This window comes from Trichosurus vulpecula, chromosome 4 (assembly GCF_011100635.1).
Source record: "Trichosurus vulpecula isolate mTriVul1 chromosome 4, mTriVul1.pri, whole genome shotgun sequence".
Classification (NCBI taxonomy): Eukaryota; Metazoa; Chordata; class Mammalia; order Diprotodontia; family Phalangeridae; genus Trichosurus; species Trichosurus vulpecula.
This window is the reverse complement of record NC_050576.1, coordinates 426,205,674-426,233,661: the sequence shown is the minus strand read 5'-3', so window position 1 is coordinate 426,233,661 and position 27,988 is coordinate 426,205,674. Positions and strand designations below refer to the sequence as shown.

The window sequence follows — 27,988 nt, the reverse complement described above, 5'->3', positions numbered from 1 at the left end:
CAATAAGTCCGCCTCACAAGAGTAACCAGGAGGCCACAGAGAAGCATGATGGTATAAAGCAAAATCATATACATGCTTCCCCTCTATGGTAAAAAGATTACCCACTGGCCTCAAGTCCTTGTTCAGCACTCCTCAATCCTCATGTAGGTCAGCTCTGCTACCGGCAGCTCCTGCTTCAGCTTCGGCTGTAGCTGTAGCAGCCTCTGGCTCCAACGGAAGCTGTTTTTAACCATCCGGCTTCTGCGGGGGTGTAAGGTACGCTGGGGAAAGCACAGGTTCTTTCGATCTGCTTAATCAAGGGAAGCAAGGTGAAGGGGCCGACAAGCTTACTCCAATCCAGCATACAAACAGCATTCAGTTAGTTCAGGGGAAAAAGCCAAAGTATTCAAGGGCACTTGTTGACTAAGTGCTAAGGAGCCCATTTTTGGTTACCAACACATATGGAAATTTAATTTGCCCTTTAGGCAGTAGGAGGGGAAAGGGGAAAGAAAAAGGAGGGGGTGGTTAGAAGGGAGGGAATAAGTAGTAAGGGAAAAGAGAAAGAAAAGGAAAGGGGCTGATAGAAGGGAGGGCAGATTGAGGGAGGCAGTGGTCAAAAGCAAAACTCTAATGAGGAGGGAAAGGGAGAAAGGAGAAATAAAAGCATAAATGGGGGTGGGGGAAATAGGATGAAGAGAAAGACACACATAGTAATCATAACTGTGAATGTGAATGGCATGAACTCTCCCATAAAATGGAAACAGGTACTAAAGTGGATTAAGAACCATAATCCTAAAATATGTTGCTTATAAGAAACACATTTGAAACAGAGGGACACACGCTGAGTAAAGGTAAAAGGCTGGAGTAAAATATATTATGCTTCAAGTGAAGTAAAAAAAAAAAGCGGGGGTAGCAATCCTGATCTCAGACAAAGCAAAAGCAAAAATAGTTTTAATTAAAAGAGATAAAGAAGGAAACTGTATCCTACTAAAAGTCACCTAGACAATGAAGTCATATCATTACTGAACACATATGTACCAAGTGGTATGGCATCCAAATTCTTAGAGGAGAAGTTAAGGGAATTACAGGAAGAAATAGACAGCAAAACTATACTAGTAGGGGACCTCCACAAAATAAACAAGAAAGAACTTAAGGAGGTGAATGGAATTTTAGATATGGTAGACCTCTAGAGAAAAATGAACGGGGATAGAAAGGAATATACCTTTTTCTCAGCAGTACTTGGCACCTACACAAAAATTGACCATGTACTAGGGCGTAAAAACCTCATAATCCAATGCAGAAAGGCAGAAAAAATTAATTGCATTCTTTTAAATAAAAATTATACTTAATAAAAGGCAATGGAAGGATAGACTAATAATTAATTGGAAAACAAAGAATCTAATCCTAAAGAATGAGTGGGTCAAACAACAAATCATAGAAACAGCAACTTCATCCAAGGGAATGACAATAATGAGACAACATACAAAACTTAGGGGTTGCAGCAAAAGTGATTCTGAGAGGAAATTTTATATCTCTAAATGCTTATGTGAATAAAATAGAGAAAGAAGAGATCAATGAATTGGGCATGCAACTAAAAAAGCTAGAAAAATGATAAATTAAGACTCCCCAATTAAATACCAAATTAGAAATACTGAAAACCAAATGAGAGATTGATAAAATTTAAATAAAGAAAACTATTGAACTAATAAATAAAACTAAGAGCTGATTTTGTGAAAAAAAAATAAAATAGATAAACTTCTGGTTAATTTGATTTAGAAAAAGAAAGAGGAAAAGCAAATTACCAGTATCAAAAATGAAAAGGGTGACTGCACCACCAATGAAGAGTAAATTAAAACAATAATTAGGAATTATTTTGCCCAATTGTATGCCAATAAATTTGACAATCTTAGTGAAATGGATAAATATTTATAAAAATATTAGTTGCCCAGATTAACAGAAGAGGAAATAAAATACTTAACCCCATTTCAGAAAAAGAAATTGAATTGAATTCCCTAAGGAAAAAGCTCCAGGGCCAAATGAATGTACAAGTGAATTCTATCAAACATTTAAAGAACGATTAATTCCTGTACTATATAGACTATTTGGGGAAATAAGTGAAGAAGGAGTCCTACTAAATTCTTTTTATGATGCAAATATCGTACTGATACCTAAACCAGGAAGAGCCAAAACAGAGAAAGAAAATTATAGACCAATTTTCCTAATTAATGTAGGTGCAAATTTTTTAAATAAAATATTAGCAAAGAGATTACAACAACTTATCTTCAGGGTAATACACTATGACCAGGTAGAATTTATACCAGGAATGCAGGGCTGGTTCAATATTACAAAAACTATCAGCATAATTGACCATATCAACAATAAACAATAAATGCACCGAAATCATCAACATTTGTTTATATTACTAACAAAGCCCAACAGCAAGAGATAGAAAGAGAAATTCCATGTAAAGTTACTGTAGACATTATGAAATATTTGGGAGCCTACCTGCCAAAACAAACCCAGGAACTACATGAACACAATTACAAAATACTTTTCACAAAAACAAAGTCAGCTCTAAATAATTAGAAAAACATGAGTTACTCATGGGTAGGCTGAGCTAATATAATAAAAATGACAATTCTATCTAATTTAATTACCTAGTCAGTGCTATACAAATCAAACTACCAAAAAATTATTTTATAGAGCTAGAAAAAATAACAAAATTCATCTGGAAGAACAAAAGGTCCAGAATATCAAGGTAATTAATTAAAAGAAATGCTAGGGAAGGAGGTCTAGCCATATCAGATCTTAAATTGTATTATAAAGCAGCAATCATCAAAACTATTTGGTACTGGCTAAGAAATAGAGTGGTGGGTCAGTGGAGTAGGTTAGGTACATAAGACACAGTAGTCAATGACTATAGTAATCTACTATTTGATAAACCCAAAGACTCCAGCTTATGGGATAAGAACTCACTATTTCACAAAAACTGCTGGGAAAACTGGAAAATAGTAATGCAAAAACCAGGCATGGACCAACATCTTACACCATATCCCAAAATAAAGTCAAAGTGGATACACAATTTAGATATAAAGGCTGATGCTATAAGCAAACTGGGAGAGCAAGGAATAATTTACCTCCCAGATTTATGGAGAACAGAAGAATTTATGACCAAACAAGAGATAGAGAACATTCTGAAATGCAAAATGGACAATTTTGATTACATTAAATTGAAAATTTTTTGCACAAAGCCGATGCAGCCAAAATTAGGAGGGAAGCAGAAAACTGGGAAAGAATTTTTACAACCAGTGTCTCTGAGAAAATATATAGAGTCTCTAAAATATAGAGAGAATTGAGTCAAATTTATAAGAACACAAGTCATTCCTCAATTGATAAATGGTCAAAGGATATGAACAGGCAGTTTTCAGAAGAAGAAATTAAAGCCATCTTTAGCCATATGAAAAAAATGCTCTACATCGCTATTGACTAGAGAAATGCAAATCAAAACAACTCTGAGGTATCACATCACACCTATCAGATTGGCTAACATGACAAAACCAGAAAATGATAAATGTTGGAGAAGATGTGGAAATATTGGAACACTAATACATTGTTGGTGAAGTTGTGAACTGATCCAACCATTTTGGAGAGCAATTTGGAACCATGTCCAAAGGGCTATGAAACTGTGCATACCCTTCAATCCAGCAATACCACTTCTAAATCTGTATCCCAAAGAGATCATAAAAATGGGAAAAGGACCCACATGTTCAAAATTATTTATAGCAGCTCTTTTTATGGTGGCAAAGAATTGCAAATTGAGGGAATGTCCATCAATTGGGGAATGGCTGAACAAGTTGCGGTGCATGAACGTAATGGAATAGTATTGTGCTATAAGAAACGATGAGCAGGTGGATTTCAGAAAAACCTGGAAAGACTTACATGAACTGGTGCTGAGGAAATGAGCAGAACCAGGAGAACATTGTACACAGTAACAACCACGTTGTATTATGATTGACTTTGATAGACTTAGTTCTTCTCAGCAATGCAAGGACAACTTCAAAAGACTCATGATGGAAAATGCTATCCATAACCAGAGAAAGAACGTTGGGGATGGAAGCATACTACTTGCTCTCTTTTTCTTTTGTTGTTTTGTTTCTTCTTTCTCATGTTTCCTTCCATTAGTTCTAATTCTTCTTTACATCATGATTAATGTGAGTATATGTTTAATATGAATGCATAAGTAGAGCCTATATCAGATTGTATGCCTTCTTGGGGAGGGGGAAGAGAAGTCAGGGGAGAAAATGTAAAACTTAAACTCTTATGGAAGTGAATGTTGAAAACTAAAAATAATTAATTAAAAATTTTTTTAATAAAAAAATAAATTCTATGTATTCTATGAAATGAATTATCCTCAAGGTTACTTATTGGTTTCAGGCCAGCTTTGTAGTGTAGCCAGTGTTGTAGCCAGTGCTACAACACTCTCCCTGTCTACTCCTGTCATCACAAGCACTTTAACCAAATCATGGCCTACTCCTAAGCCTTGACAGAGCCCCATCCTGCCACCTCCACAGTCTCCTACAGTAAACACCTCTGGCTCTGGTTCACAGTCTGTGGACCAGTTTGTGATAAATGGCATGTTCTCTGGATAAAAATACAAAAATAAAGTCAAGTGTCCTTGACTTCCAGGAATCTATATTCTAAGGGGAATAGACAATAAAGACCAGAGAGGGGCAATCCATCAGGGAAGTTGAAATGGTGAGTAGGGCAACAGGGCCATAGATTGACATGCCCCATCCAAGAAAATGGATAATGAATAGAAAGGAAGAAATGGCTATCTTCACAGACCCAAATCAGTTGGAAAGGAGGAGATAGCTGGAGAGAAGAAAGTGAAGCATAGTGGTTGGGGGAGATTTCCTGAACTAGTGCTCCAAGACCAATGAGGACAACAGCATCCAAGGGCAAAGGTTTCTCCAGGACATCAAGGCAATTGGTGAGACAGAGATTGCCAGAGGGCACTGAGTTTTGAGATGAAGAGAGGCCTGAGCATGCTGATGTGAAACCTTTTAAACCATTTAGAGTTGTACAACAAGAGGAGTGAAGACATATAGTCTTCACTATATGGCGCCTGTAGACAAAGGCAAGTCAAAGAGCTGGGCCTGAAGGAATTTATTCGAGTAGTTTTGAGAGGTTACTGGGGGAGAACACAATGAAAGAAATGAAAAAAAGTGGGGAGAGCCCAGGGTGATTGAGAGAAGCTTAGTTGCCTGAGTCTAAAATGATGAGCTACACTCTTCAAATATCCAAAATGGCTAAGAAATCTCTAGTTTGTATTTACATGTTTACAAGGTGGGAGATGGGGAAATACAGCCTTTCTCATCAGTGATGGAGAAGCTATTCAAATATGGAGGGAAGCCAGTGAGGAGAGACATCAGGAGAAAAATTTGGAAGTGATATCATTTTCCCTCTTTTCCAAATGAAGAAACTTAGGAATAGGGAAGTGAAATGATTTTCCCAGAATCAATTAAATGACTCAGCCAGAAATCAATGGTCTCCATCTTGAGTCCTTCCTTCTAAATTAAGAAATTTCTTAATTATCTTAAATTGAACTTTGATTTGTTTTCTGATCAATAGGGTTTTATGAGCTGTTTGTCTTAGTCTAGTTCTAACTAGTCTCCCTTTTTTACACTTCCAGTTGGCAATACCAATTTATCTATCGCTTAGAAGAGGTGGAAAAACACTGAGAAATGGGAACATTTGCATTGAATAGGACAGCTAGATTTAGAATTAGGAGAGCCATCTATTCCAATCCCTTCATTTTACAAATGAGGAAACTGAGGTTCAGAGAAATGAAGAGGCTTACCTCAGGTCACACAGGCAGAGTAAAGATTTGAATGCAATTCCTCAGATTTTAAATACAGCAGTTGTTCTATGAAACATTAAAAATTTGGTTATTCACTCAATGTGTTATCAACATGATACCCAATCAACCAGTCTGTTTGTCCTTTAGACTGAATTTACCAAGTTGGCTAATTATGTGGGCACTATATTGACTCAGTCTTCATGATATACTCAAACATTCTAACTTCATAAAAACGGTAAATGTCAGCTTCTCACCTGGGCCTTTGGTTAGATGCTCAAGGCTCATTCCGTACCACTGCATTCAGTGACACAAATTTCTTCCTCTGCTTGTCACTACCATTTATTAGGGCTTAGTGTTAACGTATCTAGAACAATGACTTATACTTTCATTACCAACAATACCAGGTATGCATGGCACAGAGCTCAACCATGGGGTGGGGAAGGTACTCTTCTATAGGGTTCTGTAAGCAAATGGTATATGTCATCATAGACAGGAAGGATTTCATTTCCCCCAAACTAATACATGTTCCCAGACTTCCATTCCCTTTCTAGGATTCAGCAATAACTCCTATTCCCCTCAAAAAAGCTGAAATTAAGCTAGATCTACCATGGTGTACAAATATAAATTTGTTACTAGGAACAAATATGCTCAAGGGAAGAAAAATATGGGGTTATGACAGGCATACCTCAATTATTCAGTTATTCAAGTATTCAGTTATAATTCAGTTATTCAGATTAGTGTTCTTTATTTTGGAAAGTCCTCTTTAGTTACTTCTCCAGTTTTGTACTTTTCTAGTGTCTGGATGTAGTGGCCATTATGCATAGCACTAACTCATAACAGTAGGAAATAATAAGGTAGAAATTTGCAGAGAATTTCTGGTACTAACCTGCTTGGTATACTCTGTTGAAGTCTGAGCCCTTATGATAAATCCTAAATAAATGTTGGTTAAATGAATGAATACACATGGGTTAATGAAGCTAGTACAGTTTTTGGTACCTATCAGATTTAGTAAAAGACCAGAGTATGAAAGTATATTTAGAAACCAAATGAAGTGAACTTAATTTAACAGTATTTTTTTCTTTCAGTTTCAAAGAAGCTGGCACCAATACCACCCAAGGTCACCTTCAGTCAGTTAGGTGGTATGACTGACCAGTCTGCTGGCCAACCATCCCCAGTCAGCCTGTCTCCTACACCACCAAGTACCCCTTCTCCGTATGGACTGAATTACCCTCAAGGTTACTTACTGGTTTCAGGCCAGCTTCCCCCTGCTACAACACTGTCCTTATCTACTCCTGTCATCACAAGCACTTTAACCAAATCACGGCCTACACCTAAGCCTCGACAGAGGCCCACGCTGCCACCTCCACAGCCTCCTACAGTAAACACCTCTGGCTCTGGTTCACAGTCTGTGGACCACCTTGTGATAGATGGCATGTCCTCTGGAGAAAGCATGTCTACAGGTAACCAAGCCACTGGCTCCAGAAGTTTTCTATGATCTTTAGTAGAATATGAACAGTGGAAAGGTTATTTGATTTTGTTGATGGCTAACCAATCTCTATTTACCATTGGGATTGTTGTGTTGGTGTCAAGTGTAACTTCTAAGATAACATCCTTTTACTCCCAGCAACAAACTCATTGAAAAGCAGCTAGAATTTAGGTCAGTTTGCGAAGAGCCCAGATTCTCTTTATGCTCTTAGCATTTTGACATTGACACCTAGAGCATCTTAGAATTCCATGCATTTTGTATTTCTGTGGAGAAGTAAACCTTGAAAAAGAGCCTTTGAAAATGTGAAAAGTGATAGGAACATGGTTAACTAATGAATCAGCAGGCATCAAAATAGGCATCTCTGTCTTTTATGCTTAAAGATTTGGGAGATTCCTGTTGCTTTGTGAAATAGAAAAGGTCGCTTATCTGAGTCACAAAGTAAGAGAAGATAAGAGAGGATAAGACATTTTCTTCCTATTAGTATATAAAATTAGCTTATTGAACTTCCCTATGTCAACATGATACTAATAACAGGAAGAAAGGGCCCAAGTTTAAAAAAACATATTGATACATCATTCCTCTTTACCCAAATTAACAATCTCAAAGGCATTACAGTTTTGGTTAAGATCCTAAATGGTGAACTAATTTATCTTTAGGCTTTTATTTTAAAATTTTAAATAAAATAAAAACAGCTGAGCTATTATCCCAGCTAAATTAATTTTTCCAAGCTCAAGTATAGATTTAAAGGTGAGTTTTAAAACACACCTGATATGATGGATTAATGCCACAGAAAAGTTCCCATTGTTTAGAAAGCCAAAAGTTTTGGGATAGGTCAGGCAAACCTCAACTGAGAGAGCAGATAGCTTGATGGTTGACCGCAGGAGCAGAAAAGGATGCCCTCTTAGAAAATAATCTTAGTCTTCTACCTACTTATCTTGATACTAACAGTCATTTTCATGTGACTTTTGAGATAATGCTTTATTTTTAAACATTGTCCAAAGCTTCTCATTAGCACTCATGTAGACCTAGGCCAAAGAGCTTTTTTGGTATTCTTTCCAAAAGGAGTCACATTTTTCATTGCATTTTAAGCATCCAATGGCTTTAATAGAGTTATTAAGAATGTTTTATAATCAATCAGCAATGATTTTAATGGTGAAAAGGAATAAGCACTTGTATAATGCCTATTATGTGCTGGGAACTGTGCTCAACACTTTTTGCAAATACCATCTCATTTGATCCTCACAACAACCCTGTGAGGTTATAATCCACAATGATAGATTAGAATAAGCTTTGGGAAATTGTACATATATATGGTTATTAAGTTGTAAGAAGAGTCTTTGGAAAATACATTTGAATACCATCTTCCTTCTCTATAGCTTGCTTTATTGAGTGGGTTAATTGTTGTGGTAGTACTTTTTCCCCTAAAGACAGACCTTAGCCTTAACATACTCTTGGTTATCCAGCATCCATATAAACAGAAGGATTTTTTAAAATAATAATACATCTCAAACCAATGATCTCTGTAACCATAAAGAAAAAATCTCAGGATGCCTTCGTACCTGACATAGAGTAGAAAGTACTCTCCCATGAGTTACATCTTTCTGCTTTTTCACCCTACCCAAGTATAAGAAGGAAGAAGAGGGTAGTAGAAATTATTGGGAGCGTTTTAAACATGAGGTTTAGGAAAACATTTAGAGGAAGAAAGAAGCATATATTTGATTTAAGAAATAGAGTGGGATGTCTTTTCTTGGAAAAATTTTTTTGTGAAATGACTGAGGACCAGAAGGCATTTGAAAAGACAGTGGCCTTTAGTTTTCAAATGGTCAGTGACAGAATTTGAGAACCACTGAGCTGGAGAACAAATACATATTTCCCTGTGCGAATGCACATGTGGGTGCACACACACACACACACACACACATACACACACCACACACGCAGAGTTTCTTGTTATTGCTGTTCTTGCTTTCCATTCTGTTGAGTTTTGTCCTAATTGTACACGTCCCTGAAATAATTTCTGTAGCCTGTAGTATATGCCTGTAATTATTTTGTTTGCTTAACTGGTGTGAACTGAAATTCTACCTTAATGCTATTTCTAGCTTTTTCTCAGTTCTGTTCTTGTTTCCTTGTTTTTATTCCTTTCTCCGAATCCTATCATTGTGTCATTGCAGCTGTTTGACAATGAGTGGAGCAATTGTGGATAAGTATGAGGGAGATTTTCAGGGTAAGCTGGCATCCCAGTCTCCATCTCCCTTCTAATTCTGAAGGCTAACCCAGGTCAACTTGACAGCTGCTGTCACTAACTCATCACCTCTGCATGTGGCTCAACCTGAGTTGCATGGCTGTGTGGCTCTTACTGATTCCACAAGCTCACTAACAATGAATTTATTAGTAAGCTTATTTGGCTTCTTAGAACTGCTGACCTTCTTTTTCTATTCTTCTGCTCCAATTAAGGAAAAACAATTTTCCTTCTCTCCTCCTCCAAATCACTTCATTGTTTTTCAATACTTGTATGAATACCTTCCCCTTATTTGATTATGGGTACTCCTACTCCTCCCAGGGGGTGTTGATGTGCTGTTGTTTGACTAATCATATGACTTTCTATTCCAAAGAGTGAACTTTGGTCTGGATCCTCGATGCTTCCTGTAAGTGTTCTTAGAGAAATTACTTCTAGAAGTCAGATGAAAGAATTCTAAATTATTGTGACAGGACCTTAATGCTATTTGACCAGGTCTAGTGGATGAATACTATACTCCACCACCTGTTAACCCTTTTTCATCTCAGCTAGGAGAAATCTCAGATGGGAGACATCTATGTAAAGTAGGGATAGTTCCACTTCCTTTTGGTTGCTTCATTTACCCCCCAGGAGGTTGAACAAGCCTCCAAAACAAAATCAAAAGAATTTAAATGAAAGAGACTGCAGATAATCTAGTCTAGCCCACTCACTTTACAGATAAGGAAACTGAAACTCAGGAAAGTGAAGTGAATTGTTCCCAGGTCACATAAATGGTAGTAAAAGCAAGGATTTAAAAGCAGATGTTCTGGCTCCCAGTCAAGCACTCTTTCTATTACAATAAGTTGCTTCCATAAAGAGTACTTTTAAAAACAAAAACTCATATGTAGACTGGGTTGTCTGTACATATCTGCCCAATTCTGGAAAATCTTTTAGTCATCCAAAACCAACAACAGTATCTCATTTTGGAAGAGTAATACAGTCCGATTGTTTCAACTATGCAGAATAAACCATTGAACCCACTAGAGGTATTATTCTAGTTTAGTCTGTATACTCAAGAGGTTGAGAGATGTATTCCATCCAAATACATTTCTACTTCTCTTTAATTAATATTACTGTAGGACCCATAATATCAAGGAAAACAAGATTATATAGAACCTGGAGGAATAAACTGGAACAAAACTTTTGAGACAGGAACAATTTTTTTAGAACCTTGTTGAGATAACTTTCAAACATTCTCAAGCTAGGCTCTCTAGCCACTCCCAGATTGATACCATCTAACACCATAGCCATGTGAATTAGCATTTTGGTTATTATGATAGAAAATTATGATGATGCTTTATAGGAATATTTATGTATTCCTTTTATGCAAAAGCAAGTTTGTAGGGAATGAGACAGTTTTCTTTTAACAGCAAAAGAAATTAGAGTAGTATATTCAGAAGGACAACTTAACTTTGTTAGGATCACAGAGAAATGGGCATTCCAGTCTCCTGTCAGGTTTTAGTTGAATGAAAAGTTTGCACATTAAAAATATGGTTACTTGCAATGGCCATTATGTGAGCAATTAGCAAGCAAGGGGAGCAGCCACTGCTGCTCCCCTTGCTTGCTAATTGCTCTATGTCAGGCCGAAGAGTAGGGGGAGCCCATATACCTCTTACTTTTGGCACTGCAGTGACCAAAATAGATTCATTTACATAGGTGAAAGGAGGACTAACAGTAGGCCTGTCAACCTTGCTCAGTTCACCAGCTGATAGCTGGGCTCTTCAGCCCCAAAGTCTCTGCCTATCATTGTGTCTTTACAGCTAGAATGGGGTTGGCCTATCAGAGCCAAGCTTTGATAAGAATGTTTTCTGGAGCTACCCAAGTAACAACAAAAAAACTCTTTTCCACAAAGGTCAGTGAAAGGGGTTCGCAAGGTTGAACGACTTCATTTTCCTTTGTTTTGTGGGGAGCAGTGCTACAGAAGATCTATTTTGCTTCCCCCTCATGCTGCTTTGGGTACATAATGACCAAATAGTGGTAGGTATGTAAAGATGTATTAAAGATATTCAGTCAGCCTTGTGCTGTATCTTGCCAAATAGCTTAACATGAATAAGAACAAACCCAAAGGAGGAGAAATCACATTATTTTGCAAGTGCTCTTTTCTTTGAGGGGGTCAAGGATTGTATAGTTTCCAGGCTTTTAATCTGATGGCACTGAGAGGTACTCTCCTAGCATTTCCACCAGAAGAAACCTGACTCAGGTTGCTTGTTTTGCATCATCAGAGATATTTTAAAATTTTTCATTTGGGGTAGGATAGAGTCAGGAGGTAGAAGCAGGTGGCGAATCCCATTCATAAAAGCTGTACTTTGCTGTTTCCACTCTCCAGTGTTTATTTGGAGCTCTGTAGCTCCTCATTGATTCCACATTTCTTCACCGCTAGCTTAGCAGTCCTTGAGAACCCATTTAAGGGAGTGTAAATAACAGGATTGAATACAAACAGTTATCATTTTCTTCAGCCAATAATGTTATCTTGAACAAGGGGTAATTATACCGGTTAAAGATGTTCTAGGATTTCCATACACACATTGGTCTTATGATGGGCACTTTCTTCCTGCTAGTCATAGAAAGTCCTTTCCATCCCAACCTGACCCCCATGAGGACTAGATTCTCCTTGGAAAAATATCTTTGCAAAGGGAACTAAGGTAACCTTAAGGGCAATCAAGAAGGATTATAAATCTGTCATAACAGGGAATAGTGCCAGAGCTTCTTCAGGACAATAGATAATCTGGTTTGGGACAGTGTACTGTGACTGAAATTAGGGTCAGAGATTCAATTCCAGTCAATACATTTCATGTTTCCTCATGTGACAGAGATCTAATCTGTCCCCAACTATTCCTAGGCTTGTTGGGGTGAGCCCAGTGAAGCCTTGCTTCCACGGAGGTGGCAAGAAGTATCAGATTTACCTTCTTAAGCTCTTCATGGGAGCTGGCAAGGCAATTAATTGGAGCCCTCTCAGTATCCAGAGGGCTGGGATTTTTCCCCACTATGGTACTGAAATAGGACAAAATTACCAGTAAACAGTGATTTTATATTTTAGTGCAATATGAAGTGACTGCTCATCAGCCTCTGGTGTGAACTACAATTTAAAGATAGAATCTGGATGTCTTAGCTTCTCCAACTTTATTACAAGTAGGGAAAAAAGGAACAAGAAGAGCCTAATCAGAAACACAATATCCCTCATCTTTGCATTAAGTAGTATGCTAAGTCATCAATGTATCATCTCTCAAAAAAGGAAGTGTGTATGAGTGTGTATGTGGGGGGGTAGGTTGTAGTGTGGGGGCAATGCTCCCTAATGCTGATTCTATTTGCATCTTTTTTTTTTTTTAGCAAGAGGAGCTATTTCAATGACTTTTCTCTGCCCATTTCCAGATCTTGTCCACTTTGATATCCCTTCTATCCACGTAGAGCTTGGTTCTTCACTCCACCCGGGTCTCCTGGAGCACATGACAAGACAATCAGGGACTGAGAAAAGAGACTCAGAGGAAGAGTCAGAAAGCACTGCCCTTTGACAATACAGCTCCTCACCCAACAATTTTGTACATACACGTGCCCCTAGAAACACTTCAAGGATGTGTGTCTAGTGTTCTTGCTAAGCATTCTCCATCAGCACTTTTTTCTTCCATTGCCAACATGAAGTTGGACTTAAAAAAAAACCAAACCATTGATCTCCTATCTACGGCAAGTGTTAATAATATAGTGGTTTTGTTTTAGGTGGTTAGTTTAGCCTTTGTCGATCATTGCCTTTTGACTTAGTACCTAAGTGAATTTCTATCTTCAGCCTTGTGTGGAGTAACATCTGACCTCTCTCCATCCAGATACTGCTTGTGTAATAAGTCCTTATGTTTCTAAAAGGGATGAGTTGTGAAAACTCTGCCATCCAAACACAGGTCTATTTCAGTCCATGGAAGCCTACCTGTTATTTGACTGCCCCACTCTTCTCAAGGATAGAGAATTCACGTCCATAGGAAGAGCTGTTAGGTCTGAAAATGGTATGTTTTCCTTTAATGACCTCATAATCACTTGATTATACCAGCTTGCATAGTCTAGGATCTTGTAAACATTTGGTTAATGAAGTACACTCACATCCATCAACCTGCGGATCTCTCCATATTCAGAAGTTACAACTGAATAGCAATAATTCCATGTCCTAACATGTGGAAGTCAGAGTGATCCCAAATAGAATAGGCAAATGCTATAAGATGTATTTGCACACTTTCTTCAATGACAATAATCATTCTAATCATTTGATCACATCACCGACAGGGAAAGAGACATGAGGGAAAGGGCATGTGAACCCAAGACATCATTGAAGGGCAGAGGAGATTAAAAAATTTGGCTTAAAGTTATAAATGGAATGAAGAATTAAATTCGGGTCATGCATGCAAAGTCAAAGTTTAAGGTTTTATCCTTTGAAAAAAAAAACATACATACAACAATGCTATATTTGTATATATGAAATCTCTATATTTGTTTTATTTGAGATGTTTCATCTAAACTAATGTACAAATGTACAATGAAAACTCAAATGCTTTGTTATTTTTCCCAACACATTGTAAAATAATAATTCTTTGCAGGATTTGCAATTAAAGATGTTGTAGGCTTTGCACACTTAATGGCAAATATAGCTCATTATCTAGTTTGTAAATGTAGTAAGGGGTGGGGAAATCCCCTTTATACATGCATAAGTTGTCAAAAATAATGTTATTAAAATATTTATTGTCACTAAGTATGGCATATTTTATTGTATTTAGTTCCCCCCCTCCTCCCCCCCCGCCCAAATGCAAGGAACAAGTCTAAGTTGGTATCTCAGAGGAATCAACAGATATAAGGTTTTAGACCCAGAATTGCACTACCTAGCTGTGAGATTTGGGCAAAAATTCCAAAACTTCTGGCCTGATTCCCTGTCTATAAAAAAGGAAGACAGAATTACCTGCCCCGACAATCTCACAGGATTGTTGTGACAATCGAATGAGCTTGGTCAATGGAAAAGCACCCTAAAAATGTCAGGTGGTGATATTCTTTCAAATACATATTCTTATTTATTCAGAAAACTCTAAAATAGAAATAAATCAAGCGTCTGTTAAGTCTTCTGGCCTCTTCCTTAACCATGAGTTCCTAGAAATATTTCTAAAATCTTTTAGCTATAGCATTAAGCTAAATACTAACACACATTCCCTTTGCAAAATTATCTCATATGAATCAGTACCCAAAGAAATGATTGAGAAGTGGCTAATTGGTAACTCCCTAGTTTTTAAGGTCAATTTAAGGTCCATTTCCTTTATCATGAGAAAGGAAAAAGATTTATGACCACAAAGGAAAATGGGAGAGAATCTTCCACCCAAACATAATAAAGAACTTTTAGGGAATCCTCCTGCCAGTGCTTCTCCTTCCAGTGATTCAGCCCCTCCAAAAGGATACATAGCTGTCAGTAATCACTTATTAAGGACTTACTACCAGGCACTGCATTAAGTGCCCAGGATAAAAAGATTGGCAAAAACAGTTTCTTCCCTCAAGGTGCTCACATTATAGGAAATAACATCCAAATAGTTATACGCATAAAACACAGAGTAGTTAGAAGTTAGTCTCAGGAAAGGCAATGGAGGTGGGAGGGCACCTTCCTTAGAAAGTAGAATTTGAGCTTAGTCTTGAAAGAAGCTATGGAAGGCAGTAGGTGCAAGTAAGAGGGGGAGAACATTAAAGGCATGGGATGCCTTTTTATTGGAAAGCAACAGAGTTGAGGGATGGAGTTTTGTGTACAAGGTACAGTAAGAAGGCCAATGTAGCTCAATCACAGAGTACATAGAAGGGTGCAGAGTCTAAGGAAACTCTAAAGGCAGGAAAGGGCCAGTTTGCAAAGGACTTTAAATGACAGACGATTTTATATTTGATCCTGGAGGTAACAGGATGGTTACTGAGAAGGGGCTGACATGGCTACATCTGTGCTTTAAGAAAATCACTTTGACGTCTGAATGTATTAGGCTGTATTAGGAGTTGAGAGAGGTTTGAGGAAAGGAGACCAACCAGAAGGCTATTTGATGTGAGGTGTGAGATGACAAAGCCTTGTACCAGGGTGGTTAATTGTGTGAGCACCTTATGCCTATTCCTTGTACTATGGTCATACAGTCCCCAAAAAGGTGATATGTAGCACTGGTAGATGTGGATGTAGCACCAGTGTACAAGCATCAGTACCAACCCTTTGTATCTTGGTGGAATTGTTACGCAACACAAGCAAACCACTGTAAGCAGAAGGGACATTCTTGAATTCCTGTAGCTTCCCTCAATGCAGTGTCAGCTACCCAATAGCTGCTCTAAGCTATGGCACGTTCTCATTGAAGTGGTGGTTAGTATGCCAGTCTGAATGAGCAGACAGACTTGAGTAAGCACAAAGTACTATAGTACAATTCTTGAACATGCTAAAGTCATGACTCCAAAGAAAATCTTCATCACATATTATCTCTACAATTGTTTGTCCTTATCAATTCTAGGCAAATTTTGGAAAGCAAAATTTAGTGCTCTCTACAAATTCTAATATCTTCTGGGGGAGAATAATCAGAGAAAGGAGCCAATAGTAAAACTAGTGGTTTTAAATGTCCGAAGTTCAGGCAATAACCACAAAATTGACCTCATAAGGATTACTGAGACGTGGTGAGATGAAATCCATGACTGGTCCTATACAGGTATACTTTATTTCAGAGGTATTAACCTGAATCCTGTAAACTTTAAAATTGGCAACTGTATTTCAACATAATTGGTTTCCTTTCTAATCTTTTGTTATTTTATGCATTTAAAAACATTATTCTGAGAAGTGGTAATAGGATTTATCTGACTGCCAAAAGAACCTAATGAAACTTGCCTTACTGAAAACAAAGAGGACAGATAAAAGGAAATATAGGGTAGATCATATTAAGAAGGTATGTGAGGAAATGCAGAAACCAGAGAGCCAAAGGAAAAAAGGAGAAATGTTAAGTAATTGTGTCACCTGAGGAGACTGCAGACCGCTCAGAAAGAGGAAATGGACAGGAATTTGGAAAACAGATCACAAATCTGCACAGAATTAAGATATAATGAGGATGGAGACTTCCAATTATTACATATTTGTTGGAACTCTCTCAGCAAAAGCAAAACTTACAACTATTTGACTTGCTTATTGAGAATACTATACTTTGAAAAGGCACCAAAAAAAAACCCAGAGGGGAAAATTCTATATCTAATTCTCACTACAAGGGAGGCACTGCTTGGTGGAAACAATGGGAACTTAAGGAGAAGGGACTACTCCATCATAGTCTGTAATAGAGGAGACAAAAACCAAAGTTTGACTTGCAACCTAGATTTTAAGAAAGCAGATTTGAAAGAGGAAAGAGGAAAGACAAGGACTCCGTGTACAAAAATGCTGCAAGGGAAGACAGCTCAGGAGATTCTCAATACTGATATTCCGAAGACAAAAAGAAACAATTCCAAAGAGGAAAATGGGATTTGTCTTAAAAGATCAATGTGGACCAAAGGAAACTCATCAACCAATTAAAGTTTTAAATAGAGTAGAGCGTTAGACTGAATCTAATAAAATGAAATTTAATAAAAATAAATGAGATAAATTAAAATCTTACACTTGGATATGAATTTTATAAAATAGAAGGCATGGATGACAGTGAGTGTTCTGAAAAAGACCTGGGGGTTTTAGCAGACTACAAGCTCAATGAGTCAGAAGTGTGATGTGGCAGCCAAAAAATCTAGTTTGATCTTGAGAGGGACTAGCTTCCAGGTGATAGTTCCACTGTACCGACCCTGACCGGACCTTCTCTGGAATACTATGTGCAGTTCTGGGAACCACAGTTTTAAGGGCAACCAAGAAGGTTAAAAGGCCTTGATTCTATGCCATATGACAGGGTTGAAAAAAAAATATTTAGCTTGGAAAAAAGATGCCTCAGAACATGGTAGCCACGTTCAAATGAAGGGTTATCATTTGGAAGTGAGACTGACCTATTTTGCCTGGTCCCAGAGAGCACAATCAGAAGCAACATGCGCAAATTGCAAAGAGGCCAGTTAGGCCTGAAGTTTGGAAAAATTTCCTAAGAATTAGAGCTGTCCAAAAGTGGAATGGGCTACCCAGAAATAATGGACTCCACCTCACTGGAAGTCTTCATACAAAACCTTGTTCATTATGTCATTAGGGGGATTCCCTTCATATGCAGGTAGGATGACTTTTAAATAGTGTGATTCTTTGAAGTTACTGGGAGAAGTAGGAGAGGAGATAAAGATTTAACCTGTAAATTATTAAGTAAAACAAATTGGTGAATGCAAAGTACTTAGTGAGCAAAGTTGAGTGTGCCTGTAAAGTTGTTAGGAGGTAACTGAAAGCTGCAGCACATGCAGATTGCCACTGTTGACCTGTATGAGCACTTAAAAAAATGAGAATGTTAATCATTAAAGACAGCGAGAGGAATTTTAGTGACTTGAGTGTACCATGTTTGTATTTCTGCCACAGACAAATGACTACCACATATGTTCCAAGTATAGGCTGGCAATCTCTCTAGAAGTAAAGGAGCTTAAAAAACCTCTTTCCACGTTCCAGTTTTTTAAGGACAGAAACAAGCATTTATTAAGTGCCTGCTATGTTCCTGGCAATACACAAAGCACTTCACATTTGATCTTTACAACAAACCTAGGAGGAAGGTGGGCATGTTTGTAGGCAGAAGGGAAGCAGCTAGTAGACAAGGAGAGATTGAAGATCAGTGAGGGATGATAGAGAAGGGGCAATCAACTGGAGAAGACAGGTTGGAATGGGATCACTTGTGCATGTAGAAGGGTTAGCTTTGGCAAGAAGGGCTACCTTTCCATGTGAGAAAGAGATCAAGGAGGTGATAGTGGCAGAAGGAAAGACAGAAATAAACATATATTAAATGCCTCCTACATGCATGGCACTGTGCTAAGTGCTTTACAAATATTATTTAATCCTCACAACAACTCTGAGAATACTGCTATGATCTTCATTTTATAGTTGAGGAAATGGAGACAGAGTTTAAGTGATATGCCCAAGATCACACAGCTATTAAGTTTCTGAAGTCTGATTTTAACTCAGATCTTCCTCACTATAGGCCCAGTGGCCCCACCTGTCTGCATAGCTATTTCTAAACGGAAATGGAAGTAGCACTTCAATGGGAAAAAATGGTCATCTGAAGTGGAGAAGGGGAAAGACCTTATCAGAATGGAAGAATGTCACAACGAGGAAGGAAAAGGTCAACTGTGAACTTGCAGCTAAAAAACAAACTTGAAGCTCTTCCTGAAAAGATGGACACTTGCGGCTATACAGAGGCAGTTCTCCTTTGTGCTCCTATGTGTTTCCTAAACGAAACTCATAGAGGCTATCAATTCAGAGTTCATGCAGTAAAGGTCAGAGAAAAAAAAAGGAGGGCAGTAGATGGCGGCTGGAAAGCAGGGACTTGCATGAGCTCCCAGCCAGGTCCCTCCAAAAACCTATAAAAAATGGCTCTGAACAAATTCTAGAACTGCAGAACCCACAAAATAGCAGAGGGAAGCAGGGCTCCAGCCCAGGACAGCCTGGATGGTCTCTGGGTAAGGTCTATCACACACAGAGCTGGGAGCGGAGCGGAGCACAGCCCAGCATGAGCGGCGGCAGAACCAACCAGACCCCAGACCAGGAGCCGGGCGGAACGTGCCCTAGTGCCCTGAATCAGTGAGCTGAGGCAGTTACCAGACTTCTCAACCCACAAACACCAAAGACAACAGAGAAGGTTAGTGGGAAAAGCGTCCGGAACAGAGTGATAGGAGTTCCCTGTTCAGCCACCGACCCCGGGGGCAGCGGAGGTGGGGCAGCTACAGAACTACAGCTGCAGTTACTTCCAGCCCCAGGCCCACCTGGTGGAAGGAATTAAGTGGCGGATCAGAGCAGGAGTGCAGAGCCTGCTTAAGATCTGAGTCCAATCTGGGTTGGTGGTTCTTGAGGAAGGAGGAGTGCTGGTGTGGCAGAGATGGCTGTATAGAAATAGCTCTGAAAACGACAGCGCATCCCCTCAAGCTTGGAACAAAGTACTCTTTACTCTACAAGGAGTCACACACCAACAAAAAACTCAAGTCAAGTAAGTTGGCTGGGAATATGGCCAGGCAGCGAAAACACACCAAGATTCAGTCTCAGACTCTGGAATCTTTCTTTGGTGACAAAGAAGACCAAAACATACAGCCAGAAGAAGTCAACAAAGTCAAAGAGCCTACATCAAAAGCCTCCAAGAGAAACATGAACTGGTCCCAGGCCATGGAAGAGCTCAAAAAGGATTTGGAAAAGCAAGTGAGAGAAGTAGAGGAAAAATTGGGAAGAGAAATGAGAAGGATTCAAGAAAACCATGAAAAACAAGTCAATGACTTGCTAAAGGAGACCCAAAAAAATACTGAAGAAAACAACACCTTAAAAAATAGACTAACTCAAATGGCAAAAGAGCTCCAAAAAGCCAATGAGGAGAAGAATGCCTTGAAAGGCAGAATTAGCCATATGGAAAGGAGGTCCAAAAGACCACTGAAGAAAATGCCACCTTAAAAATTAGACTGGAGCAAGTGGAAGCTAGTGACTTGATGAGAAATCAAGATATTATAAAACAGAACCAAAGGAATGAAAAAATGGGCATAATGTCAAATATCTCATTGGAAAAACCACTGACCTGGAAAATAGATCCAGGAGAGATAATTTAAAAATTATTGGACTATCTGAAAGCCATGATCAAAAAAAGAGCCTAGATCTCATCTTTCAAGAAATTATCAAGGAGAACTGCCCTGATATTCTAGAGCCACAGGGCAAAATAGAAATTGAAAGAATCCACTGATCGCCTCCTCAAATAGATCCCCAAAAGGAATTTCCTAGGCATATTGTCGCCAAATTCCAGAGCTCCCAGATCAAGGAGAAAATACTGCAAGCAGCCAGAAAGAAACAATTTGAGTATTGTGGAAACACAATCAGATGATACAAGATCTAGCAGTTTCTACATTAAGGGATGGAAGGGCTTGGAATATGATATTCCAGAGGTCAGTGGAGCTAGGATTAAAACCAAGAATCAGCTACCCAGCAAAACTGAGTATCATGCTCCAAGGCAAAATATGGATTTTCAATAAAATAGAGGACTTTCAAGCTTTCTCAGTGAAAAGACCAGAGCTGAATAGAAAATTTGACTTTCAAACACAAGAATCAAGAGAAGCATGAAAAGGTAGTCAAGAAAGAGAAATCATAAGGGACTTACTAAAATTGAACTGTTTTGTTTACATTCCTACATGGAAAGATGATGTGTATAATTTATGAGACCTCAGTATCAGGGTAGCTGAAGGGAATATGCATATATATGTGTGTATGTATATATATTCATATGTATATCTGTGTGTATGTATGTGTGTATATATACACACACACACACACACATATATATATATATACAGAGAGAGAGAGGGGGGGGGGCACAGGGTGAGTTGAATATGAAGGGATGATATCTAAAAAAAATCAAATTAAGGGATGAGAGAGGAATATATTGAGAGAGAGAGAAAGGGAGAGATAGAATGGGGTAAATTATCTCATATAAAAGTGGCAAGAAAAAGTGGTTCTGTACGAAGGAAAGAGGGGCCAGGTGAGGGGGAATGAGTGCATCTTGCTCTCATCAGATTTGACCTGAGGAGGGAATACCATACACACTCAATTGGGTATCTTACCCCACAGGAAAGAAGGAGGAAGTCGATAAAAAAAAAGGGGGGACGATAGAAGGGAGGGCAGATGGGGGAGGAGGTAATCAAAAACAAACACTTTTGAAAAGGGACAGGGTTAAGGGAGAAAATTCAATAAAGGGGGATAGGTTAAAAAGGAGCAAAATATAGTTAGTCTTTCACAACATGAGTATTGTGGAAGGGTTTTACGTAATGATATATGCATGTGGCCTATGTTGAACTGCATGCCTTCTTAGGGAGGGTGGGTGGGGAGGGAAGAGGGGAGAGAATCTGGAACTCAAAGTTTCATAAACAGACGTTCAAAAACAAAGAAAAGTTTTTGCATGCAACTAGGAAATAAGATACACAGGCCTACAAGCAAGTAAGGGAAAAGGGGATGGGAGGGGAGTGGGGTGACAGAGGGGAGGGCTGACTGGGCAATGGGGCAACCAGAATATATGTCATCTTGAAGTGGGCAGGAGGGTAGAAATGGGGGAGAAAATTTGTAATTCAAACTCTTGTGAAAATCAATGCTGAAAACTAAATATATCAAATAAATTAATAAATAAATAAGAGGAGGGCAGTGGTAGCTGGTGCCACCTTGCTCACGGATACCAAGACTGGTATTCGTTGACATGATGAAAACAATAAAGTGAAGAGCGTAAAAAATTCTGAAAATCATTACCAAGACTCAGACAAGAAAATGAAGACTAGACACTGAATGTATTTTCTCCCTATCATCCATGAAGGCAAGATATAGAAAATTAGGCAAATATGAAAAATTGGCTAAAATGGTGATCTCAAAAAATGAAAATTTGGACTTCTGAACTTGAAATACAGAAATGGTAGACTCCTCAATTAAGGATGGAGCCCACCTCACAAGTCTAGTAAGAATATATTTGCCTGCTGTCTTGCAAATCTAATCAAATGGGCTTGAACATAAAAAGAATGGGGAAGGGAGAAAACTGCCTATCTTCATCAAGTTTTATACCAAAGGAAAAAGCTACAGTGAAGGAAAACAGCAGTTGGGACACCTAAAAGTCTAAAATCTATTGTCTCAAAAGCCCATACACATACCCTTTGACAGTACTAGGTGTGTATCCCAAAGATATTAGAGAAATGGACCTATTTGTTAACAAATACAGTCCCTCTTTTTGTGGTAGCAAAGAAATGGAAACTGAAGGGATGCCCAACAATCGGGGGACAGATGAACAAACTGTGGTATATGATTGTGATGGAATACTCTTGTGCTGTAAGAAATGAACAGGATGGTTTCAGAAAAATCTGGGAAGATTTATGTAAAATGATGCAAAGCGAAGTGAGCAGAACCAGAGCACTGTACACACTAACAGTAATATTGCAATTATGACTAATTGTGAAAGACCTAGCTATTTTGATCAATACAGTGATCCAAGACAATTCCAAAGGACTCATGACTATCTACATACAGAGAGAAACAGATTGAAGCATACTTTTTTTATCTTATTTTTCTTGGAGGTTTTTTTTTTTCTTTTGCAACATAGGTAATATCAAAATATGTTTTACATGACTTTAAACATCAAATTGATATCATACTGTTTGCTTTCTCAAGGGGTGAAAGAATAGGAAGGAGAAAATTTGGAACTCAATTTTAAAAAATGAATATTAAAAATGTTTTACATGTAACTGGGAAATATTTAATGAAATATAAATACACACACATATTTTAAAGCCTATACATTAATGCTCAAATTTTAAGCAATAAGTAAAAAAACCTAGAGAGGCAGTAAGCATGGAGAACATCTGAGTATAAATAAGTGACACAGAAGGAATTTTGCTAAAATAGTCTACTTTTGATCCTTCATTTGTAAAAAAAAAAATTTGAGCATGAACCCTTGTACATTAAGGTGTACATATTCAGGTACTACTGTACTACTGTAATGTACTTCCAAAGCAAAACAAAAAGTGGATGACAGCTCATTATCACATACTCCTAGTACAAAATGACCACCCCTCAGATGCCTGCCTGTCAAAAGGTACTCTGGAGGGCAAGAGGAGAGAATTTTCCCAATAGCACCTATGCTGCTGCTGCTATGGGTGCCCAAGTAGCAATAAGATTATAATTTGCCTGAGGGGCTTGCAGAACAGGGAGGTTGTAAAGCAGCAGGACTGGAAGGATGAAGCAGGTGTGTTTTGTGGGATAACAGATGAAAAGTAGATGTGGTATGCTGTAGACAAACCACCATCTAACTGATCACATTCCCCTTGGAAGATATATCATTCTGGATAGAAAGTGGCCACTTGAACAAAAAGATATAGATGATTTCAAGAAACAGATCAAAAGCCTGGCATAAAGCCATAACATGCTCATGATGGAACAATTCAATTATGCAGACATTTACTGGAGTACTCACTGCCAAAAGCAGGTGACAATTTCTTCCTTCAATTTCTTGATAATTTCTTCCTTCAAAAGATGGAGGAACCAACAAGGAGAAATTTCATAATCTGACTCTCACAGGTAAGTTATAATTGGATATTGGAATAAAATGATGGGAAACAGGGTGGGAGGAAAAAATTGACCCCCTTTTGCCTCCAAAATTTCTAAGAGGAAAGCACAGTCAAACTATACATGCTAGATTTCAGAATCCCACGGGTTAAAATTCTGCAGAGCAAATCAGTCCAGGAATGATAGGAAACTTGAAAGGATGAAATTCTGAAGACACAAAGGTAAATAATTTCTATTAGGAAAAATTGTTGTCTGAAGAGACCAATTGTGAAAGCCCAGGGAGCTGCCCAGCTTAAGAGGGTAAAAAGATATGTTCAAAAGATTTAAACAAGGACAGGAAATAGATGTTTATATGGCATAGTACTGAAAAGACTATGTTAGGAGTGCTAAACTAATGAGCCGAGGTTCATGAGGGAAGTTAAACTCAAAGAAATTGAACAAAACCTGAAAATCATGGGCCTAATTCCTGAGGAAATTCTGTAACTAATCATAACAGAGATGGTTTAGTGAATACCAAGGAAAAGCAAAATGCTAGAAGAAAAGAACATTGGCTCTACTGGAGTCTAAGGACTCAAACTCCACTTCTAAAGCACAGTTGCTGTGTAATCTGAGGCAAGCCACTTATTCTAAGTCTCATTGTTCTCATGAGTAAAATAGGGCGTTTGGACCAGATAGTCTCTTCTAGCTCTAACCCTATAAGTCTATCTAGAAAAGGAAGTAGTGATTACAAAGAACCAGTTTGGCTTAAAAATAAAACAAGATAAAAATGGGAAATAATCTACATAGGGCTTACCTAGGTTTTAGCAAAGCATTTGATAAAGTATTTCACACCACTCTTGGGGAAAAGTTAGCTCAGGATTGCACATTAATAATTTGCAACTGCTTGACTGGACTCAAAGTATTATTAGATAGTGGAAGTCTTCAGTGTGTGCTTGGCCCCAGAAGGAAGAACCAGTAGTAATGGGTAGAAGTTGCAAAGAAGCAAATAAAAGTTTCTAACAATTGAAGCTATTCAAAAGGGAAATGTGATGTCTCAGCAGGTAATGCATTCTCCTCATTGAGAGATTTGGTTACATGGCTGCTAAAGTCCATTTCAACACTCAAAACTCATGATGCTATCATTCTCCCTCATTGCATTATATAGAAATTAGTTGTGAGTGGGATATCATATAATTTCCCATCCTGCTGACTGTATGAAAATATTTCTAAAAACAAATTATTCTTTAAAAAATTCTGACAGTTTTTATTATTAATTGTATATGATTCAATTTGTTCATTCTTTAAATTCAATTCCACAAACATTTATAACATAACTAGTATTTGCAAGGCATTATGTGACCAACACTGGGATACAAAGACAAAAATCACATCATCCATCTTTCAAGAGATTATATTCTATTTCAAAGTCTCTTTCTCTTCCCAGTAGCTCTGTCAAAGTTAACAGGATTTTCTTTTAGAGTGCAAAAGAAGTTACCACTCCACTCAACCAGCACTTATCGCCTCCCCATAAAGAAAGGAAAGGAAGGATATAAGTTCTCCTTCTCCAAGGCCATGGTAGATGCCTTCAGTTTACTTTGAGCTTTTTGACTGGTGGGCTTTTAGGTCTCTCTTCTCCATTATGAGTCGGCTTGGGCCCTTGTCCATCATCATGCCCACAATGACCTGCACTAATAGTGGCCTTTCTGATTTGTCGCAACTCCCGTTTCTCTTTCCTGTCCACCATCTCTTTGATCTCATCAGCAAACAGGGCTTTGAGAGGAGAGATCAGTCTAGGAACTGTTGAAAAGTCTCCAAAGCCAACCTGGACAGAAGTGAGAAATGACAGATCAGGGAAAAAAAAGGCATGAGTAACTAGCCATCGGTGACAAAATCATATACCAGAGGTACATATTCTTGCCTTACTAACACTACTCCCAGTTCAAGAGATCTTAAAGAAAAAGATGCTAACAAAGAAAAGCAGAAGCTAACTCAATGCAGTCTTTCCTAATTTCATTATATAGTAACAGATGATAGTCACACCCTCTACCCACCATTAAAAAAAGGCAACTGTTAACTGCCTCTCCTTTCAGACCATGAGACAGAGTACCACTGAATTGTGTACAGCTGTGGTAAGAACATTGGTTCTGCAGTACTTTACGGCAGTACCTATTCTCCAATCAAACTGTTATTCATTACTACAGGGAGGCCCGCTCTAATTCTGGATAGAGCTAAAAGGAAAAATCTCTAATAAATAAATAACCTAGCTAATTAAAAAGGAGAAAGGCCTTTTAGAACTATGTTTCAGAAAAAGCAGGTGTGCATGATGCAAATTCTCTGCTGTAATCCTCAACCAACTACATAACACATAGTATATACATACCCTCATGTGGTCAAATGCAATCCCAACTTTCTCACTGAAGTCAGGGCTGAAAAGGGGGATCTTGGCATAACGCTGACTAAAGTGATTCAACATGATAAACCTGGCATTCATCTTCACCCCAACTCCAATTGCTTGGGAAGTAGTGCTGCAAATAAGTAAAGGAAGCAGAATGGGACTCAAAATTCAAAAGAAGGGTATCTAAAACCTTTAACTTTCAAAATAAAATAACCTCAGAGTTTGAAACAGCTACTTCTAATTATCTTCTTTTATGACTATTTTTTAAACCTCCTTAAAAGCTACTTCTTCCACATCCCTACAAAAAAACTACATAACTTATAGTAGCAGAAATAATACTGGATTTATAATCAGGAGGCCTGGGCTCTCCATTCTCACCAGTTGTATGACCTTAGTAATACAACTTTCCAAATCAGTTTTTTCAAATATAAAATGTGGATGATAAAAATATTTATTATAACTGTTATCCAGAATAATGTATGTAAATTGCTTTTAAAATAGGTAAGCAGTATGAAATTATCCAATTATATAGAGTTGTGCCCTGCATGCTGAGAACTCAATAAACATTCAACAAGACCATCCTAGTCTCCTCCCTTCAATCTGTAGTCCTTGTCTCCTGATTGTATTTAAGATTTTCATAATGATCTCTAAAACTTTAAGCCTATAATCCTCTCAGGGGCTAAGTAACTGTTGACCTTTCAGGTCAGACTTTCAGTGGGTCTAAATGAAAGAACTGTTAAGTGTGATTGCTAAGCCACTGCACAAGTATATGACTAGAAAATCATGACCTGACCACAATTCCTGTGAAAAATTTCTACAAGTTTAGTGGACCATAAACTCCATGAATCAACCATTTGATAATGAAATGAAAAAAGCTGAAGCTACTTTAAGAATTCTGGATTTCTGTCTTCAAGTATCTGGAGGGCTATCAAATGGAAGAGGAAATTAGATTTGTTCTGTTTGGCCTCAAACACAGCTGAGCTGAAACAACGGGGGGGGGGGGGGGGGGGGGGGGGGGGAGCTTCAAGGAGGCAGATTAAGTTCCTGACAACTAGTGTCATCCTAGGGCAAAACAACCTTCAAGCAAAGGGGTTATCTTGTTTAGCATGGGCCAGATCGGATGGCTTCTGAATTCTCTTTCAACATTTTCATTCCTAACCAGAGAGAAGACCCCCTTTAAGCTGAAGTAGCACACACACCACTAGGCACAGTTCTACAATGTAATTTTTGCTGGTAAGTTACTGAGACAGAGTCACCTCATCAAGAAGTGGTGAGATCACATTTAACAGAGAAGAGCTAAGGAGCAAATTACCTGTGTGTTTTTTCTACTGCTTCCTCCTCTAAACCATCTTCCAAAGTAGCTTCATGAATAAGCATAGTAGCTCCTTTACCTAAGGAAAATAAGTTAACAATATCTAAATGCCTGTCATGAAAGGAGGAGAACCATCATTTTTACTTCCCTGGCTAGAGTAGTCTTTCTCTTTGGCATTAATGCCTCTGCAAATTATAAGAGAGCTCACAGAGGTACTTAAAGTAGGAGGCAAAGAGAATCCAATGCTGATACTAAGGCATATGCTACTGTAATCAATTTCCTGCATTCTCTTCTATCTAGTAAAATATCAAACGAAACATTTAAAAAAAACAAAACTACAACCAAATTTCTTACCCATGTGCAATTACTTACCCAACCGGACCAGAGCATCACAAGGCATGGTATCACCGGAGTAGACTATTTTCCAGCCTGATTTGTGGATCAATGCACAACCAAAAGCATTCTTACAGTGCTGAACCAAACAAGTCTGAAACTGAATGAAAAAAGATGAAGGGCTCTGCTGTCC

General features: G+C 38.2%; 2 protein-coding genes across 3 annotated transcripts in view; one reads left to right on the top strand and one right to left on the bottom strand.

The window, feature by feature from the left end:
- The window catches only part of ARHGAP44 (Rho GTPase activating protein 44), a 223,775-nt gene extending 209,451 nt beyond the window's left edge, over positions 1 to 14,324 (top strand). For both annotated transcript variants that reach the window (XM_036756005.1, XM_036756006.1), the window contains 2 exons: positions 6,925 to 7,299; positions 12,970 to 14,324. In XM_036756005.1, the coding sequence (XP_036611900.1) occupies positions 6,925 to 7,299; positions 12,970 to 13,109 (515 nt within the window). In that variant the 3' untranslated portion in view covers positions 13,110 to 14,324. The remainder of the gene's footprint in view (positions 1 to 6,924; positions 7,300 to 12,969) is intronic.
- Positions 14,325 to 24,992: 10,668 nt separating this feature from the next.
- Positions 24,993 to 27,988, bottom strand: part of ELAC2 (elaC ribonuclease Z 2) — a 49,339-nt gene continuing 46,343 nt past the window's right edge. Inside the window, exons 21-24 of the mRNA XM_036757035.1 lie at positions 27,835 to 27,955; positions 27,463 to 27,541; positions 26,136 to 26,280; positions 24,993 to 25,577 (exon numbers count right to left, since the gene is read on the bottom strand). Of these exons, the coding sequence (XP_036612930.1) occupies positions 25,341 to 25,577; positions 26,136 to 26,280; positions 27,463 to 27,541; positions 27,835 to 27,955 (582 nt within the window). The 3' untranslated portion in view covers positions 24,993 to 25,340. The remainder of the gene's footprint in view (positions 25,578 to 26,135; positions 26,281 to 27,462; positions 27,542 to 27,834; positions 27,956 to 27,988) is intronic.